Source organism: Enoplosus armatus, chromosome 14, assembly GCF_043641665.1.
Source record: "Enoplosus armatus isolate fEnoArm2 chromosome 14, fEnoArm2.hap1, whole genome shotgun sequence".
Lineage (NCBI taxonomy): Eukaryota > Metazoa > Chordata > Actinopteri > Centrarchiformes > Enoplosidae > Enoplosus > Enoplosus armatus.
In genome coordinates, this window is record NC_092193.1 from 4036516 (window position 1) to 4051537 (window position 15022).

Here is a 15022-nt window from a genome sequence, read left to right on the forward strand (position 1 = left end):
TGCAGTGACAGAGGTGGTGTGTGATTTCTTACGGCCTGATTCACTGGAAGTGAGCAATACATGAAGGAATGTTGCCAGATGTTGTCGTAGCTCCTTTAGAAAAGACACAGTAGTTAGCCCATACTTGAAACACACTATTTTGGCCCCTTTAATGTCCTTGATCTCTCTATTGAACCAATATTAATTGTCCATTTAAATGCCAAAAGGATTCCTGATTATTATCATGGGTATGTAGGGGTTTATTCATGGAGGGTTGCTAAATTACAAATCAGTTAAAAAGTAAAAAACAAAAGGTGGTACAATGGATGTACTTACTTTTCTTTTTACATTTAAATCTGATTAAAAGTGTTCAATTGCTTTTTGCTTCATTAGCAAAGGCCATCAGCCTCCGATTAAACCAATAAACTAATGTAATAATGATGAGATAAGAGGATGTTTAACAAACTAAAGTCATTTTAAGGGGGTTAGTTCATAAGCTTTAATTTCAATGTATGTTTTTCAAAGACATTGCATTGCATTGCTTGCATTAATAATATATATATATATATATATATATATATATATATATATATATATATATATATATATTATTCTTTCTATGTTGTAACTATGATATTTATATGACATTTCCATAGGCCTAATATTCTTATAGGATGTGTCATTTGTCCATTTTACTTCATGTCAATAAGACAACTCATCTCAAAAGATGCCTTTGTGGTCGATGTCCACGCTGCCCTTTACAAAAAAACTCCACTTCCCATGATGCACTTCGAGGGGGGCGTCGTCACCGCTCATGGCCGCACGCTGAATAGCGAGCATGAACTGAACTGTTAATAACTCCTCAATAATTTTCCGGTTTTCGTCCAGTTTTCCAGTCGTGTCAGTCGGTCCAGACGGACAGCATGGCCTCGGAGGAGGACGACGCTCTGCTGCTTCTAATCTACCAGCACCTGAAGGTGCACGGCTACCAAAAAGCTGCCAAGGTGCTGCAAAAACACGTTACTCAGGTAAGAAGTTTGGCCCGATTCTTCAATATTTACAGCCGGATTCAGTTTAGAAGCGACCTGACTGGATTCTGCTTCGCTAATTTCTGTTAATTCTTTGATTGCTATTTCTTGAGCCGAGCTGAGTTATATAAGATCCAGAATTCAATATAAATGTGATTTCAATATGTTTTTTTGCTCCAGTGTTGAAGTCAGTAAGCTGCAGGTCAGCTCTGTGAGTGTGTTTCAGCACATGGCTCCTTGTTCAGGCCTCCTGGAGGAAAAGAACATTGTGTTACAGGAGCTGCGTGGCTATAAAAACAGCCCTGCTGCAGGCCTGCTGCTGCACACTGACACCCCATTCAAGACCTCCTTACATTTTTGTCGTGTTTAGTGAGAAAAGTTGTTAATTTTTATTTAAATGTCTTAGAGCTGCAATGATTACTTGATTAATCGATTAGTCTATCGACATACAATTAATCAGCAACTATATTGATAGTCTGGAGTAATTGAAGTAGTTCCAGGATCTGAAATGTGAGATTGTGTCATACATTATATACTTTCTGGATTTTGCACTGTTGGGTGGACAAAACCAGACATTTGACCTGGGGCTCCAGGAAATTGTGATGGAAATTGTTCACTGTTTTCTGATGTGTTATAGATCAAATGATCAAATGATTCATCAAAAACATAATAGTTGGATTCAATGATGATAACAAAAATTGTTAGTGGCAACCCTAAAAAGTCCAGAAGGCATATGCATTGTCATGATGCAACCAAGCACACTCAGAGGCTGTGAAAAAGGCTTCACACGGCTCAATTGATGTCTTTATATTCTTTTTTCCAGTTAAATTCAATCATTTCTGCCAAATGTCAATCAGAACTTAATTTATAATAAGAACTGTAAAGGCTGGTTAGATGATGAAACCTCACGGTGTTTTCTTCAGCCACAAAAATAGTTGTGTTTTTAAATAATGTATCCAACATAATGTCACTTTCACCCCATTTTTCCTGCATTTACATGAACTAAGATTACAAGTTTGCTGTTTCTTTTGTCTGCTATGGTGAAATTTGAGCTTTGGTTTCAGGTTTCAGGCTCGCAGGCTAAAGATGTCATCGTTAAAAGTTGCTGACAGAGTTTTAGGGAGACCACAATACAGATAAATGGTCTCAACAGTATAGTCAGCAACTACCATCGTTCACCATCATCAGAGGCACTGTTCTTTAAATATTGTTTCACCATCCAAACTTTGAATCCCAGGTCTCACGTTGTTCGTTTTGAAGTTATGCTGCTGCATGGATTCATTTCCAGGAGCTTGTGGCATCAAAGTGGACGCATTCCTGAACCACAGGAAATTTGCTGTTTCCCTTTCGACTCTTCTTTTTTCCATCTATCTATGAGAGTATAGTTGCGTTACAGGAATATTGTACAGCCACTTGAATAGAGACGCAACGTTCAGGGCCTCAGTCAGAAACTGTGGCTTTGAGGTGGTGAGAACTGGGAAAGTTTTAATGTGTCTGTTTGTTCGTGTTTGTGAAGGTGGAGACACCAGAGGAGAGCTCCAACCTGCATGATATCTACACAGGCTGGATGAAGTAAGTCTTTTGTTTTTTCTTTCATACATTTTAGCCTCAGTTTTTAAAAATGAATAATCATCTCAAATGTTATATGTAACTCTAATATGTATTGAATATACACTGTATTAATACTGTACATTAGAAGTGCATGTATTGTTTACTATATAATTAGGCGTTGGATGCCCATTTTTAATATAGAATTAGAACTAAAAAATAGAAGATCATTATTTTTCGAGACCCATAGATCCAATTCAGTTTTTCAGAGCAAAAAAACCCTAAAGTGGTTGTGGTTGTTATGGGAGCATAAAGTATCTATATTAGTATTAGTATCTTGTATTTGCTGTGAACTTCTATCAGCTCTTCATGGTTTTTTATTCAGCCACCATCAGTTACTGCTGCGGTCGTCTTTTGTCTTTGGATTTTATGACCTCACTGTTTTAGGATCACAGTAACTCAGCAGGTAACGCAGCTTAGGTGGACTGGAGACTCCAAACTGTCTGTATGAACCGGATGTGACTAGTACAGTGTGTGTGTGTGTGTGTGTGTGTGTGTGTGTGTGTGTGTGTGTGTGTGTGTGTGTGTGTGTGTCTCCCCTTGTGAATGACTGCCTGGCATTCTGCCAAGTGCATTCTGGGATTGCCTTCAAATCCCCGCCACCCTGAAAAGGATTAAATGGGCAGCGGATAAATGACGGGAATGAATGACCTCAGCTCGTGTCTGTGATTTCTCACTGTGAATCTCACACTGAAAAAAAACAAACCGAAGCCAGTCGATGGCGATCGTATTGGTCGTCCCAGATATAAGACGAAATCCTGTTTTCCAACAACTGGAAATTGGAAAAGTTAGTCCAAGGAGGGGATGGCGCTCATCTCCGAAGCCTTTTCTGTGGCAAAAGTGAACTAAGACACATTTGTGTAGCTTGTCCAAGTGAGTTTTCAAGTTGAGCTAATTCTTCCTTCTGCTCATCGGCCACATACAAACACATGTCAGAGTAATTGTCCCTGGTTGTTCACATTGTTCACACTCCTCTTTGAGTTCCTCCATCATGACTTTCACAGACATCTTTAACTCTTTGCTGCCTGACTGATGATCTGGTCTCTGGTCAGTTTCTGCAGTAAAGACATCTTTCAACTTGTTTTCAGGAGTTTATATCCCCCAGAACACTTTACATGAACCATCAGACACTACTGAAGGACAAACTCTACTATTTATTTTTGTTTTGCGGCTGTGAGCAGCTCCTCCATTTCCTTTGTGCACTGCATTGTGGGAGAATAGTATCTATCAACACCACTCAAAGATCAATCATATTTACATTGAATTCTGTCTGCTTTGAGTAGTTTTTATTTTGTCACTCTTCCAATTTGAACATACTACATATTAAATCTGCTTAGAATTAATATGTAGTATGGATTTGGGACACGTCGTTGCTACACAAACTAAACCTAGCAACAACAAGGCAACAAACAACCCATAATGCAACAGAGCCGGTGCGCACTCCTTTCAAGGAGAACACCTTCTGTGAATACACGAATGTCTAGTCCTTGAGTGTCAAACGACCCCACTTCTTTATATTTTATAGTCTTATAGTCAATATTTGGGATATCCGGACATACTTTAATGCATCGGTATCATCTACAATAAAGCTGAAAGTCAAAAAACGATCCTTTCTTTACTGAACTCTGCTGTGTGATGTTGACCTCAGCCTGCTGATGTCGCAGTGCTGCTCTCCTCGATGAGAGCCGGGCTCCACTCAGCCAGAGAACAGCAGAGTGAATGTGAAAAATTAAGCTGATCCACTTAATGGTTTGAATCAGGACTTCAGTATTTGGATCAAGAAGCTCGTGAAAAAAAAAGTTGTGCCAAATTTAGAAGGCAGCGGCTGTTTTATTTCAAAGTGTCAGATACATATTTAATAGAAATATTGGAACAACTGTATCAGAAATTTTAATGTTGAAGGACTCGGATCGGATTCAGTATCAGCAGATATTCAGTATTAAAGGACTTGGATCTGGATCAGGACCATAAACACTTGATCGGGACAATATTTTATAATTTAAAATAAACACCTGATTATAGGAAAATCGTCCTACCTGTATGATCACTCTCCAGTCTCTCGACATCACCTGAGGTGTTTCCAAATTAAATAAAGTGTGTGTGTGTGTGTGTGTTGTAGGCTGTGCTCCCTCGCTCATCATGCCAAGCCAGAAGAGACAGAAGACTCCATTACTTTGAAGAAGAAGACCATCAAAGCAGAACCTGCCACCAGTGAAGAAGAAGAGGGCGCAGACACCAAACTCTCCAACACCACAGAAGAAAATAATGTGGATGCCAAACCTCCACATAGTAAGTGTTTGTTTTGTTTTTCCTTTACAGTCGTACCGGCTCATTCACCTCGCTGACTGATTATTCTTTTAAGATTGTGCCTTATTTTTTTTTGTTGCCCATTTTCATATTCCCCTAAACCACCGTATGTAGTTTGTGCCCCTGTTTCAGAGTCCACGACAGACTCTGAGAAGGTCTCTGAGCAGCTGCTGAATCCTGCAGGTGAAACCAAAACGACAAACTCAGACGGTGAGAGCTCCGACTCGTCTGGCAGTGAAGAAGAAGAAGAAGAAAAGAAAGAGGAGGAGGAGGAAACAAAAACAGAGCAAGAGGTGAGCAGAGAGCATCACCTTTGACACATAACAGTGTATTTTGACAGATCTTTGAATCCCTGAACCGTCTCAGACGTTTGGGTGGAGGGCGGAGAAAGGAAAGAGTCACGCCGTCCCCTCCCTCAACCTCATACATATTTAATCAACGTTTAGGTAAATAGAAGTATTGGATCAGATTATAACTATAATAATTGTATCTGTATATTCACAATATTATATCAATATTTACATGAAAATCTGAAAACCTCTGCACGGTTGTGTACTATAGTAAGGTCCCTGTCTGCTTCATCAGGCTCGCTTGTCAAATACAGAAAAGAACAAGTCGCAGTTTTTACAATAAAGCACACACATCTTCCAAAGGAGACCTCAAAGAAAATTAGATAAAAGTAAAATATCTCATGGAAAAAGAGATTTATAATCCAAAGATCCAACATCTGAAAGTTAATTAAACTAGATAAGGAGGCTGCAGAGTGAAAAGCGACCACAACATCTACAATATACCAGATCGAATAAATGAGGGTGAAGACAGTAAAACAGAAGTGGCACATAGTAACTAGTCTTGAACATTTCTGCAGCAGCAGGAAACCACTTCCCTCTCTCTCACACACACACACACACACACACACACACACACACACACACACAGACACACACACACAGACATAGCTGTTGTCCAGTCACTGTAATAACGTGCTGATAGATGAACAGTAGCTCCACTGTTGTTATATGAAATACTCACAGGCACATTTCATGTCTACTTGTCTGTCCCGTATCTGTTAGTTTGCTCGTTTGTTATTTCAAGTGTGTGTGTGTGTGTGTGTGTGTGTGTGTGTCTTGTCTCTGATCTTTTCTGTTGGCCCAGTGATGCAGTAGATAATGATGCTGTTTGGACAGAAACTCTGTGTGTTTCTGTCGGTGTGTTAATGGCTCTTTGTGGTTCTCGCTACTAAACCTGATTACTTTGCTTTGTGTCTGACGGCAGAAGAGTTGCGGTTTTTACAGATTTGTCTCTCTCTCTCTCTCTCTGTGCTAAGACAAATGCAGCTCCACACTACAGCAGCGATCTAACGCAATAAAGATGCTCCTACTGAACAGAATTAAAAGCACACACAGTTTTTGTTTTAGTCTCTTTTGTCCTCCTACCACCAGCTGGTCAAATTAATTCAGGCCCACATGCAGAGGACAACAGTAATACAATCTGCCAAACATATTGAGATACTTTTTCTTGTACATTTTGATTAGTAGTTTCACAATGTTCAGTTGGAAAGGAATTGATCCAACTAACGAGTATCATGTGTTTCCAAACACTCATATATTTTATTCCTCTGTGCCACAGAGCTCCATTGTTGTCCAAAAAACGATTAAAAACACATTAGTGTGTTCCTTCATTACACACTGTAGTTTATTTTGAGTAAATCCAACACACACCGTCCTGCTGCTGTAAGTAAGTCACTGAAAATAGTCCAAAAGAGCACATTTACTGTAGTTTGAGTAACGTTTGCTAAGAGTTCCCAGCTGTTACTGGATGTATACAGTCATATTTAAAGATTTACATGTTCAGTAGGAACCCCCTGACTGGGCAGGGCAGTCAGAAAGTGACGAACGCAAAACAGATTGTCAGTCTTGTCCTTTTAAATCCCATCACAGGGAGCTGTAAAAAGACACTCCAATGTCTTGAATTTGGCGTTCTGAAACCAGCAGACACCCTGGATTCTCTGACCACTGGGAAAGGAGAAAATGTCGTGCGAACACATCTGTTATGTGCTGTGCTAAGCGCCCGCTCATACATATTTTACAGTCGGCTCCCGTTGAAGTGTCTGCCGAGGCATCTAACGAGGCAGAAAGTTCCAGCTCCGACTCGTCAGACTCTGAGGAAGAGGTTGAACCCGACTCCAGACAAGCTGCCCCTGATCAGGCTGAGGATCAGCTCGGGGCCCCTGATCCAGCCGTGGCCTCAGGTCTGGATGGCGAGAGCAGTCAGGAGCATAAACAGGACGACGATGAGCCAAAACAGGTTAGTGACCTGAGGCTGAATCCAAAGTATGTGGTTGTGTAAGATCCTTCCCCCAACAAACAAACCCCAAAAACTTTTACTTTAAAACGCTGCCAACATTTTTATATCTTTATCGGTTTTGGCAGTTTGTAATTCCAACTGAAGTCGAGCAACCTGTCCAAGGAATGAAACTTGATCAGATATTTATCTGCTCTCAACACCTGCGCTTTCTGTCACTTACCCTCGCACAGGAGAGGACATCACTCCAACCTTTCTGTAACTTTATTCATGTTGCTTTATTCATCAGCAAGCACATAGTTATCATTCATAACTGCTGCTGAACTGCTGGTGTCTTTAATGGCTACCTGTACTGGATGTTCTCGTCCAAACTGCTCTGAAAGGGACACAAATGAGCGGAAATGTTAATCACTTTTAACCACAACTCATAAAAACAGGAGTACTGGTTGATTCCTGGCACAGCCGAGCCTCCGCTCCCCCAGCTCAGCTTCTGCACATCTGAAACTAGTTTAGCGACTGGCTGAGGTGCATTGCGTTTTGGGCTGTTTAGTTTCCAGTAGGAAACGCTGCATGTAGCTCTTCTATGCTGAGTCATGAAGTTGTCTAAGAATATTCTGGCATGTTGAGGTTTGGGATTAAATACCATACCATATTTGTATTTGGTGTCAGTATCATCCCGCCTAAATTGGTCTGTTTTCCTTCCTCAGGAGACAGAAGCCGCCTCTGAGGTCACACATGAAACCTCTGTATTCGAACAGACAGCTGTCAATCAAACAGAGGAAACGCCTTCCTCCACTCAGGAGGCAGAAGAGGAGGAAGGCAGCGCTGCAACGGTGCGGTATTGGTTAATAGTGATATATTTGTTAATATTTATCCTTTCTGTCCTTCTGTATTTATTTTATTAAATTAAATAACTATATTAGATTTAAATAAAGCAAATTCCACATCGTTTAAATCAGAATTGGGAAAACCTGCAACTCACTGCAGATTTTTGTTGTTCACACTGACTAGAAATCAAATCTGGTTCATGGAAGGAAAAAAAACAAATGAAGTAAAGAAACCATGTGAGAAACTCTTCTCGTCTGGTGTTGCAGACTGTTGTTGACCTGTTGATTCCTCTTGCAGAAGCCCGGCCAGGCTGAGCCCACCACGTCCGACCTGACGGCTCAGGAGACCAATGACGAGCCGGCCGAGAGCGAAGCCCCGCCCCCTGCAGGTATGCACAACCAATGGACGTCCGCTACCCAGGTTGTTCTTTACATGTTATGTATGGCATCTTTTCTGTCTCTCTCTCACTGCACTGACGAGAATCACAAGCTGTTGTGAAGAAGCTGCTCACAGGCTCAGAGGGTTCGGTGTGGCAGCTCTTTGTTTTCCTCTTTACAGCCTCTGCAGCAGGTTTCAAAGCTGCTGGTGAAGGAGTACATCATCGTTTTCCATCATTTATTAGGAAAAATAAAAACGGAAACGATGCTCGACAATCAAGACAGTATCAGGTGTCCAGGTGTTTCCGGTTTTAATAGATTTTAAAATGGTATTTCCTGTTGTTGCACAGATAAACACATAAAAGTCAAAAAATCAAATCAATAACATTGAACATCAAGTAAATATTTTAAGGCTTCAACTAACAACTATTTTCACAATCAATTAATTTGCAGATTATTTTCCTGATTAATCGTTTGTGTGATAAATGTGGGATGTAAACATGCAGATAGTTTCAGTTTGATTTGATGTATTTGTTTGAGATTTCTGCCTTCACCCCAATACAGTGAAGATGAGTGGAATTCATTTGTGCAACTTTCAACTTCAATGACAGAAAGTCCGAGTTACTGTGAATAATTCACAGAACTCGCTGCGATTTTTATTGGAGCTCCTTTATCAGACAAAATAGTCACTGTGAAAGCTGACAGTTTGTTCATGAGCACATTTTTTTTTTGTATTTAATTTGGATAAACAGACTTTTCTAAAAGTTATCCACCCATCTTGAAATGCCATTTCGAAGGTGAATCACGATTTAAGTTTTCCTACTCGGCACAGGCTCACGCTGCAGTTGCTCTGTTTTACTCCGGACATATTTTTCCCATTTTATACAAGAGAAAAAGAAACGTATTAAATTTCCTTTTTGTGGGCAGTACTTTGTGTGTAGCTGTGTAAATGCAGAACTTTTGGATCGTTTAATTTTATTTGCAGCAAAAGGGAACAGAAAAGAAAGTGAGACATAAAGTTGAAGATTTTACCTGGAGGAACTCTGACTCAACGCCAAAACCTGTGAAGACTTTGAAGGTTTGCTGCCAAAGCTCAGAGAAACGGCTGTGGCAGCTCTGTTCAGAGGAGTTTTCCACAACGTCAGTCACTTGTTTAACTTCTCAAAGTTAAGCTTGTCGCAGCTTGTTAAGCAAACTGGAGCGATGAGTGTGCGTTTAAGTGTTTGAAATTAATTCATGACTTTGGTGAAGAAACTAAAGTTGAATGAACATTTTGACTTGTCAAACTCAGCTGTAACTAACATACATTACTAATCGCTGCATCGCAATTATTGCTAGATCAGAGGCATCATTAAATAGTTCCACCTGTGCTTTTGTCTAAATGTCTGCTGTGAGTTGGAGTAGCAGTAGTTTGGATGAAGGATTAATAAAGGATGTATTTATAATGGAAACTGTTTTCATCTTTTTCAGACCCTGACTCTGAAAATCCAAAGGAGGAAGAGGAGGAAGAGGAGGGAAAGGAGGAGGAGAAAACTGAGGTACCCCAAAACATTTTTTATTGTTGTTGTGGGCTAATGTAGACTTTACAGTGTTGTTGGGCCTCACAGAGCCAGGACAGAGAGCATGTACAGTAATAATTAGTTATCAGTTAGTGTATGTGTTGACTCTCCTGTGTGTGTGTGTGTGTGTGTGTGTGTGTGTGTGTGTGTGTGTGTGTTCGTTCACTCAGAGGTCAGAGGACAGTGACCTCACAGCCCCGCTGAAGCCTGAGGACCAAGTTGACGCTAATGACGTCCACATCACTGGTAACACAGTTAAAAATTAAAACACACTGCACAACTCTTCTCTAGTACGCCATGTTGGACCTTTATTCTGTGTTCTCACATCTCTAACTAATTTTAGTTTTATCTGCGGTTGATCTTACAGATTTGTCACTTTGAAATTATTTTGAAAAGTTGGTTGTAATATTGTATTTCTTGTATTTACGGCCATTCATGTTTGTCTTGTAAAAAGATGATGGTAATGTTGTTTTGTAAACTTAGTATCAATGATTATAAGACTCACTGCTTTTTCTTGATACTATTTCTGCTTTATTGGAACGACAGCAACAACATTAGAAACGTGTCTCTTTCTTTACGTGCTGCGCGTTTTCAAAAAGGGAAAGAAAGAAATCTTAAATGTGTTTTTCTGTTCTGTTGCGGCCGCAGAGGAGCGAGTCGACCCCGAGGTCTCCATCATCCTCAACATCGAAGATAGTGATGCAGCTGAGGGAGAAACCAGCCAACTGCTCCCCGAGGAGGCTGCAGAGTCCAGCAAAGGTGCCGAAACGCCCAAGAAGAAGAAAAAGAAGAGCAAAAAGGATGTAGAGACGCCAGCTGCAGATACACTGAGTACAGACGCATCTACCTTAGATTCACCCAGTGATACTCCTCTTTCCACCAAGACTGCCAGGAAGAAAAAGAAAGACAAAAAGAGACCGGAGGAGGTGGAAGAGGAGAAGCAGCAGGAGGAGGAGGACACGTCTCAGGCCACTTCATCAGAGATGAAGAAGAAGGCTAAGAAAAGGAAAAGGGAGAGAGATGAAGTGGAAGAGAAAGATGAGGGAACTGCCGTCACTCCTTCAGAAAACGAAAAGAATGAGGTAAAAGATGTAGAGGAGGAGCAGATCGAGGCAGAAGGAGTGGAGGAGGAGAAGACGGCGGAGGATCTTGTGAGTCCGGCAGAAACAGAGGAGAAAAAGAAGAAGAAGAAAAAGAGGAAAAAGGAGGTGCAGTGTGACGAAGGACCAGCAGGGGGCGACGAAGATGCAGAAAAGAAGCTGGGGGCCACAGGTAGAGTCAGAAAATATACTTTAATATCTCAAAGAAAGCTGGCTTTGACCCGTAATCATTGGTGTTAGTTGATTGAAATGTTCAGTGTGATGGAATAATGACATTATTCACACTGAGTCACGCCTGCGTCTGTCATGGCGTTACGGAGAAATTCAGTGATTTGTACATTTTCTCGTTCCTTTCTCCTCTTTTTAGACGGAAGCTCTTCTCAGTGCTCCTCGGCCAAAAAGAAAAAACGTCTCAGGAAGAAACTGAGCCGGAGGAAGAGACTGATGCTCCAGAAGAAAGAGGAGAAAATGAAGAAGAGGAAGAAGAGCGGCATCACTTCAGGACAGACTGACACTGCAGCAGGAAGCAAGAAGTCAGTTTGTTTTTGTCTTCGGCATCTTTAAGCTTAAAACTTCACATTATGTTCACAGTTGTTACGACTTCGTCATTTGTTGTAAGTGAACGTAGTTAAGGTGACATTTTAATGAAATAACAGCAATAAGGATTGTTGAGGTATAGAAGCTTCATGGAGCTTAAAATGTATTTCAGTACTGAAATAGTTACACAAACAACTGAGTTAAACAACTGAAACTAATTTCAAATCGTTATAATATGAAAAGAAATGCATGCTGTGTGTTTAGCGAAAGTTTACTGTTTTTCAGACAAAAACGGATCCAAGACGCAGCGGAGGAGACGCCTCGACCAAAACCAGCCAAAAGACCTCAACCTGATTCTTCCCTGGAGGACGAGACACCAAAGAAGAAGAAGAAAAAGATGAAAATAAACGCAGAACAAGAAGAGAGTTCCTCGAAGGAAAACCAACCGCCAAAGACAAAGAAAGAGAAGAAGAAAAAGAAGAGATTGGAGGAGGAGGAGGAGGATGATGAAGGCGGTGTGGAGAGCGGCCAGAGTGCTGAGCTTCCTGAAGCTGACTCGTCTCCACTTTCAAAGGAAGCGAAGAAGAAGAAGAAGAAAAAGAAGATGAAGGCTGGAAAAGGCGAGGAGATGACAGGAGGTTCAACTCCCATCACTGAGAGCCAAGATGCATCTGCAAAGAAAAAGAGTAGGAGACTTTCTGATTGTTGCCGATTTTAAAAATGAGTTTTATTTTTCACAGGGCTGCAGCTCACCGTTGTTTTCATTATTGATTAATCGTTGAGATAATCGTTAAATGGGAGCAGACATTTTTAAACGTCTTCCTCTTCTTACTCTGACGAAAACATGCTTTTGATCTTTAGAAAGTGTAATTTAACATGAAGAAGTGTCAAAGTAAGCTGCAGCTCTTCGACTCTTTCTGAATGTAGAAATTTAAGATGACACATAAGTTCACCATGTGCTGATGTTGATGTTTGCAGAGAAGAACAGATTAAAGGAGAAACTGGAAGCCGCTGCAGACGAACACACTCCTCCAACTTCTTCTACGGTGAGAAACAGCTGAAATACGACAAACTAACCTGACTTCAACAACAATAATTAGAAGTTTAAGTCAAACATTTTTGACCGCGAAGGGTTGTTATCCCTGTGTTTAAAATGTGACCAACAAACATCAGATTTACAAGAAACAAAACATGTTGCCACTGAAGTGTTAGAGCATGTTTTATGAGTACAACCCTGTAGGGCACTATAAAGTCAAACAAGTTTCCTCACACGGTAATGTGCACGAGGAAGCACTTAACATTTCTGCAATTTATTTTCCAGAAAAAGAAATCCTCCAAAAAGATGATCGCCTCTGATTAAATCTGGGTGAGTTGCTACGACATCAACAATGAAGTATGAAGGTAGTGAAATGCTTGTTTCTTCGAGGGGTTTTTTGTGATATTATGACTTGGATCCTTTAAAAATGGCTTCTGCAAATTTTCGAGCGCAATAAGAGTATTTTTCTATGTGGAGCGAGACTGTTCATGGATCATCTCACCTGTGATTTAAAACACATTTGCTTTAGTTCTGTGCAAACTTTACGGCACCCTCAGGGAACTTCTTCACAATAAAACTGAAATGCATGAAATCACAGTAAAACAAAGAAAAACATGACTGATAAAAGTCAAATAAAAAGTTTCTGTACACGATAAGCACATCATGCTACGTCCTCCTCATTTTAATTTAAGCACAGAGATCTATTTTGCTTTAGTGATGACTAATGATTTTCTCACCCCCCCAGTGTGCTCTCTGATCTGACATCAGTGGACATCAGTATCTCGGACCTGAAAGCCCCAAAAACAACGTGACAATCTGCTTAATGTTTGTGCCTTTACTCCTGACTGCTGAGAGATGTCCCTCATGTTTCACTGTCTTTTGCTCTAAAACTGTGAAAACAACTCAACGTATATAAACCTGCAGTTTGGACACGATTACAACTTCAAATCCCTTCAGCTGACTTTTATTTTTACAGTTTGTTTTCAGAGGCAGAGCAGCTCTGGGGGGGAAAAGAGAACTGGTGTAGCTCGATGATGATGATGATATTGGCCTCGTCTCACTGGCGGACAAACTATGCAATGGATACACTGTTTATATATGACCTCAAACTTTGACATTTCTTCTCTAGTACTACTTCCTACCCTTTGAAGAGCTTTCCCTTTTAACTGGAAGCTCCGCCCACTAAGTTCAATTCAACCAATGAGCTACTTCTGATAACTGATGATCTTTAGTTTTCGCAGTGGTGTGAAAAACTTTCAAACAAAACATTTTGTCAAATTTGTTGGGGTTTTATTTTTTCTAAACATTTCTTCTATTATTCAAGAACAGAAGCCAAACTTTAGTCTAAATGTTTGATTTAAATCAAAGAAGAACTAAACAGGATTATAAATAGTGCTGCAAACAACTTTATTGATTGAATCTGTCGCTTTGCTCTTTCAGTAAAGTTCTTAATTATTTGGTTTATGAAATGTCAAACTGGTTAAGCAGCCCGAGTTATTACTGCTTCTCTGCCTCTGAGAAATATTTGTGTTTTCAAAGCTGCATCCCATCAGAAGTGATAGAAATAATGAGTCAGGCCCATCTGTCTTCTCGGAAACATAATTGAACAACACTGAATGTGTTATTACAGTAAGGGACGTCCTCTTTGTCTCAGTATCAGTAGCGTAACCTCTGCTGGTTTGATGGTACACTGTGCTGGAAAGTCCACACATCAAACTTCAGCTTGAAATGAGCTTCAAGGGAACGAGCTGAGAAAGTGAAACATTTCCAGACGGGTCATGTTGGTTTCTGAACAGTTTTCTGTCAGTAAGTGTTACTGATATTGATAGTTAAACGTGTCTCTGTGTGTTTTTGCTTTGAGTTAAAAAATGTAGTTAGTCAGTTTTGTTTTGAGGAAGAAGTTACAGACGATTTAGTTTTTACTTTTCTGTCATAAAGCTGTGAAAGTCTGTTTATATTTGGAGACTTGGTTTTGTTTACAGAGTTCTGTTGTTTACACACGGTCTTTCTTTATAATCCCATGAGCTATTAACTGTGCATCTCGTTAAATCGTGTTGGTTGGAGGGAATATTAACAACTTTCTCTACTTTGTTTTGCTGTTCTTCAGGACCAACGTGCGTGAGAGAAAATAAAACTCTTAACAGCTTTCTGTAATGAATTATTATATTATTACATTAAGATTTGATGGTTGAACTGAGTGATTTGGATGATTTTGTGCCGTCAAACAAGTAATTTGAATTATTGTAACCAGTTACGTCACAAACCACAAAGTAATTCACTGATAATTCATTCAGTCTACCCTGAAAAAAAGCAGCAGAATTGTTGTTTTTGTAAAAGAAACAGACTTCAGATCCAATAC

At 40.1% G+C, this 15022-nt stretch overlaps 1 protein-coding gene across 1 annotated transcript; it reads left to right on the forward strand.

Annotated features, from left to right (window-relative positions):
• Positions 1–223: 223 nt before the first annotated feature.
• LOC139296330 (nucleolar and coiled-body phosphoprotein 1-like) lies at positions 224–13546 on the forward strand. Its single transcript, XM_070918691.1, has 16 exons — positions 224–227; positions 868–1007; positions 2524–2579; positions 4735–4904; positions 5055–5215; positions 7014–7229; positions 7934–8059; positions 8352–8442; positions 9902–9969; positions 10161–10236; positions 10639–11262; positions 11458–11623; positions 11913–12313; positions 12606–12673; positions 12949–12993; positions 13409–13546. Exons 1-15 carry the CDS (start codon positions 224–226, stop codon positions 12985–12987), a joined length of 2406 nt encoding a protein of 801 aa, XP_070774792.1. The 3' UTR covers positions 12988–12993; positions 13409–13546.
• The last annotated feature ends 1476 nt before the right edge of the window (positions 13547–15022 follow it).